At 33.3% G+C, this 6047-nt stretch overlaps 1 protein-coding gene across 1 annotated transcript; it reads left to right on the forward strand.

Moving 5' to 3' along the window:
* The first annotated feature begins 235 nt into the window (after positions 1–235).
* On the forward strand, positions 236–5289 carry LOC102602298 (CBL-interacting serine/threonine-protein kinase 1-like). The gene is made up of 12 exons (XM_006355651.2): positions 236–623; positions 1802–1864; positions 2946–3017; positions 3105–3212; positions 3293–3373; positions 3454–3633; positions 3736–3960; positions 4054–4158; positions 4242–4358; positions 4458–4520; positions 4607–4681; positions 4775–5289. The coding sequence occupies exons 1-12, from the start codon at positions 252–254 to the stop codon at positions 4850–4852; spliced, it is 1539 nt and encodes a 512-aa protein (XP_006355713.1). The 5' UTR covers positions 236–251; the 3' UTR covers positions 4853–5289.
* The last annotated feature ends 758 nt before the right edge of the window (positions 5290–6047 follow it).

Genomic DNA, 6047 nt, shown 5'->3' on the forward strand with positions numbered 1-6047 from the left:
TCATTTCTACTTGATTTAAGCAGGAGATCAGTTGAAAATAGTCTCTTTATCTCTTCGAGTAGAACTATTGTGACTTAGTAAAACAATAACAATAAAAGTATTTAGTATAATTCCACAAATAAAGATAAAAAAGACACATATTTTAATAAGTATAGAGACTGTTTTCGATAAATAATATTCTATATTTTATACTCTTTAAATGAGTAATTTAATTAAGATGAAGCCAAACAAAATTTGGAAAGTGAGAGATTATGTATCTTTCCTTATATATTACCACCAAACATAGAAGAGGAACCACAAAACCTGCTGATCTTCATCTTCCTCTCAGAATATTTTTTTCAGTTAAATTCTTTCAGTTTTGCTTGAAACTTCAAACTATTATACCCATTTTTACTAAAAAAAATAAATCATTTTTGGGTATGGTGTTGGTACAACAGGAAGACGAAATAAGGGTGGGTGGAGGGAAGAAGGGAATGAGATTAGGGAAATATGAAGTGGGGAAGACACTTGGTGAAGGAAATTTTGGTAAAGTGAAGTATGCTAGACATGTAGAAACTGGTCAATCTTTCGCCATTAAAATTTTGGAGAAGAGTCGGATCCTTGACCTCAGGTCTACTGATCAGGTTTGTATTTTTTTTTAATCTCTGTTTCTGTTGTGTTCATGGATGAATTTTTTCTATTTGGGGTTTTGGGTTCTCACAAATGGAAAAATAATTTTGAATCTCTTCTTCCCCATTTTCTGTTGTTTTTGTGTACTTATTTTTTCTGAAAAAAAGTGGATCAGTTTTTCTCTCTACTGTAATTCTAGTTTTGTAACTTCATTTCCATGGAGAAAGTTGATTTTCATTACCAATTTCCTCTTGAAGGTCTTTTCATTGTAAAAATCTTCTTCCTAATTTCTCCGACCAAATCCCGTTTCCGGCGAGTTGGACGGAACTACTATTATAACAACATACCCAGTGTAATTTCGAGGTTTGGAAAAGACGGTGTGTATGTAGATTTGCCCCTATTTGAGAGACGTTGTTTCCGATAAATCTTAGCTCAAGTAAAATGGGTAGAACGGAACTCTTTTTTTTTTTATTGAGCTGGGTCTATCGGAAATAGCCTGTAGAAATAAGATTTGCGTATATTTTATCCCTTTCAGACCTTACTTTCGAAATTACATTAATATGTTATTATTGCTCATTGAAGGTCGAACAAATAAGAAGAAATCATCTAGTAATTTTATTGTCACTCTACTGAATTTTAACATTGAGCCACACATGATTTTTGGATTTCTAAATCATGTATTTTTAACTGTTTAAATTTCACAAATATTATTTTCTAAACTCATAAAAATTTAGAGATATGGCTAAAAAGTCTTTAAAGTTTGAATCTTCAATTTTATAATTATAGTTGTTTGGTGGTTAGCGCTTTTTGGTGAGAAATCGCATCTTCCACTATATTTCCGACTAAATCCTGCAGCTAAAAGTTAAAGGATTAGCTAAATTTGGTGGTTCAAAATTCCCTTATTGGATAATGAATCAGTCCAACTTGACGACAACTATTAAACTGTATAATTGTAAATTGTTTGATTGCACATTTTTTCCGAGTCTATCAGAAACTACCTCTCTACCAGACCCTACTCGTGGAATTAGACGGAGTATGTTGTTGTTGTTAATCTTTTAATTGAACCTTTGCTACTTTTGTGGAAAGTATTTGTGTTGAAGCTCTTAGTAGATAATCATATAAAGAACTATACTTTTAAAGTTGAAATTTGAAATAACTCAAATAAGCTTATGCAGTTCTTGTGTAATTTCAGATTAAGAGGGAGATTGGAACTTTAAAACTCCTCAAACATCCTAACGTGGTCCGATTATACGAGGTATATACTATCCTTTTCCTTTTCCTTTTCCTTTTGCCTTCTTTCAAATATATTATCTTTTGAACATAAAAAAAAACTCCTAATATACCCAAGTTGAGGTATTGAAATGTTTTCCGGATACAAGTTGTGTTTGTAGTGGTGATAAAGTAGCTCCACCTAAAGATTCAGTATATGAAGTGGATTATATTGTATAATTCGTTTTATTCTTCGAAAACAATGAGTAAAAAACATCCTGGAATCTGATTCAGTTTGTGTATAGACAATTAGCCAATTCATTTTTGCTTGAAGTAAAGAACAACAAATGCTCACTCTTTCACGGCTAAAGATTCGTTTTTTTCTTCCAATTTTCTTGTCTTTATTGTTCAACTAGGCATAAATACATTGAACAGAAAAGTCTACTGAATTTTAGGAATACTTTTCAATGTATGAACTTAAGGGGATTGTGATAATTCATCTAGTGGATGTTGAAAAATAATAATTGGTGAGCCATCTCGACCCCCCTCATAATTAGATCTTTTTCCCAACTTTACAAGTTAACAAATGCTGGATAACCATAAGTGTTATATCATTGATTTTTGTGGTTATATATTGTATATGGGAGGGGTCTATTTTGTCTGGGACCATGGAGGAGGAAAGATGGATCTATCCAAAGACTTAAAAACTTAGGTGGACAACTTTGTTTTGTTTTTTTTCTTGGACTTATTGGTGTAGCATTAGGAATAGTCTTTTGCTGGAATATTATGTTATTCTGCCCTGGTAGACCAAGATTTAATTGGTCTTAATTCAAATCAGGGATTATCAACTTTGATCCTACTGACGTATTAGTTACTCAATCTAAGTAAATTACGTTCCCGTTTCAAAAAAAAGTTGTTTGTTTTCTTTCTTGAGAAGTTTGTCAAGATGTAACGTCCACGATGGCTTCTGTTGCTTGTCAAATGCCTGCTTCATGGTGGCAACTGGCAAGTGAATAATAGTAATAATAATAATATTTATCAAACATTTAGATATCCATACATGGGTTTCCTCATGTTAGTAGTATTTTGTTATGATGCATTTCTAACAAAATGGTACAATTAAGCAGGTCTTAGCGAGCAAAAGCAAGATTTACATGGTGCTAGAATACGTGAATGGGGGTGAATTATTCGACAGAATCGTAAGTTACTTTGACTATATATTCTGTTTGTGAATAATAGTGTTTCAAATCTTGAATTTTAGCCTTGACTATAATCCTTATCCATAGGTTTCCAAAGGAAAACTCTCAGAGGCCCAAGGTAGGAAGCTCTTCCAACAATTGGTTGATGGCGTTAGTTACTGTCACGACAAAGGTGTCTTCCACAGAGACCTCAAGGTAACTAATTATATAGTGTGTAGCATAAATACTATAAGCTGTTATTCAGTCATGTAACATGTGTGGTGTTGAACATGCAGCTAGAAAACGTCCTCATTGATTTGAGGGGAAACATAAAAATAACGGACTTTGGGCTCAGTGCGTTACCCCAACACTTTAGGGTACGGAATACCAGCTTTTCTTTGTTGCATATGTGAATTAGTTTCCTCAATCTTATTGAGCTTTTTTGTCTTAACTATAGGATGATGGATTGTTGCATACCACTTGCGGTAGTCCAAACTATGTCGCTCCAGAAATTCTTTCTAACAGAGGATATGATGGCGCGGCATCTGATACCTGGTCATGTGGTGTTATCTTATATGTCATTCTCACTGGTTATTTACCCTTTGATGATAGAAATCTTGCCGTACTTTATCAAAAGGTAAGACAATTTCTTCTTTTTGTTATATGCGTGTGAGCTCATTTTATATGACATTTTGTGGAGCTAATACTTTTAATATTATTTTTGATGGATATAAATCAGATACTTAAGGGGGAAGTTCATATACCAAAATGGCTATCTGCAGGAGCAAAGAACCTCATAAAGAGGATTCTTGATCCCAACCCGCATACTCGTATAACAATGGCACAAATCAAAGAAGATGCATGGTTCAAACAAGACTATACACCTGTAAATACTGATGAAGAAGATTTGGAAAGTGATGATCATGCTTCTACAGATGATCACGTCTTCACCGTGCATGAAACAGTATGACGTTGGACCCTTGAGTAATTGGTTAATTTCAAGCATTTTAATCCTTTCATCCTTAATGACTGATTGTTTGCTATATCCCTGTCACAGCCACTTGATGCTCAAAGAGATCCCGAATCGCCTTGCCTTATCAATGCCTTTGAGCTTATAGGAATGTCATCATGTCTGGATCTTTCTGGATTTTTTGAGAAAGAGGTAACCTTTAATTCTAATTTGTTCTGTGTTATGCAAAGAACATATCATAAAACATAGACTTATTTCTTCTTGAATTATTCTAGGATGTTTCCGAGAGGAAGATCAGATTCACATCCAGTCTCTCTCCAAAACAGTTGTTGGAGAGGATCGAGAATATGGTGACACAGATGGGATTTCATGTCCAGAAAAGACACGGAAGGGTTAGTATAATTGTTGGCGCATCAATCTGTATATGCTTAGTCACACAAGAAAAATTAAATCTTAAATAAAGTTCCATGTTATGTCTTTGTACATTGCAGTTGAAAGTGATGCAAGAGCAGAAAGGCCACAAAAGCCCAACTAGTCTGTTGGTAGTCGCAGAGGTAAGCAATGTTCGCAGTATTTGACTCCCTTATTTTCCATAACAAGAAAGAAAAACAAAAGTAATTTTCCTATGCATCATTTTCAGGTCTTCGAGATTAGCCCATCCTTGTATGTTGTAGAATTACAAAAGTCTTCAGGGGATTCAACAGTATATAGACAGGTATAGCTCAACATCCTCGTCTACCTTGCTACAAGTTACAACCTACAACCCTTCCAAACATGTTAAACTAACTAAATCACTTTTATCCCACAGTTGTGTAATAGGTTATCGAATGATTTGGGAGTCCACCGAAGTGAGGAGCTCCTACCTACTGTTTGTTGTGATAGCTAGACCATTTGCAGCGGTGACTGGATACATTCTTTCGTTCTTTTTGTTCCAATTCTCCTGCTCTTGTTGAGTAGTAGGAGGAGTTGTGAGCAGTAAGCACACCCTTCAAGTTGGTTGGTTGATTCATCAGTTTCACGAGTAATAACGTGAGGTTAAGTGTATAGTAAAGAACATGGCGGAATTCGCCTTATAAGTTAGTACATTCAAGTAAATCTGTATCTTGTAGTCTCTAGGCAAATGTCTTCTTTGGAACATGGCTATAGTGGCCTTGTTGATTAGTAAATTCAGCAAAATTTGTATTCTGTAGTATCAATTATTTGGAGCTTGGTCTTTACAAGGACTTTGAAAGTCTCCAAGCAAGATGTCCTTTTCTGGAAAAAGAATAAATAATGCTTCATGCAGCTTTATGTAATTAAGAGAAAGTTACTCTGCACATGGCCTCTTATTTTTTTGCAATTATTGTGTAAAATATTGTGTAAATGGTTGTGCACATAATACAACAAACATATCAGGAGGATTTGGAGAGGATAGTTTTAAAAGTGGCTACCTTACTATATTTTAAATTTGATACATTCTTCATCTATAAATCTTACTTGTTGACAATATTATAATGTACAACCAAGACTGGGAGGATCATGTGCACCCAATAATTTAGCAGAGAAAGTTGACAAATTCAACTTTATAATGGACAGGACTAAGTATGGATGGTCTCTTTCTCCCCTCAACCCACACAATTATTGCATGACCCTAACTTAATGTCTCTTAGAAAAACAAACATATATTTTCAACAAAATGAGCAACGTCTTTAAATACATTTTATATTAAAAAAGAAGAAATAATTTGTTGTCTGATTTTTAAAAGCTTGAAAACTTATATATAAGCTTTGTTAGAGACGAATTGTCTAAGTTTGTATAATATTGTATAACAATGTAAATGTATTTATAAACACATTTTTTACCATATCATACAATTTTTACGAAAGATTGATATGTTGTGTACCGTAAATAAATAATATTATATAATCTTTCATATTTCATATTACAAAAACAGTTAATTAGTATACACTAATAATATAATTACATAATTATAATGTTTTGTATTGGATTGTAATAAGTCAATAATTAAATTTGATTCAGATAGAAATTTCAAATTCAATTACTCTTTAAGGTAAATAGTTAAATATAGTTATATATATATA

This window comes from Solanum tuberosum, unplaced genomic scaffold (genome assembly GCF_000226075.1).
Source record: "Solanum tuberosum cultivar DM 1-3 516 R44 unplaced genomic scaffold, SolTub_3.0 scf00202, whole genome shotgun sequence".
Lineage (NCBI taxonomy): Eukaryota > Viridiplantae > Streptophyta > Magnoliopsida > Solanales > Solanaceae > Solanum > Solanum tuberosum.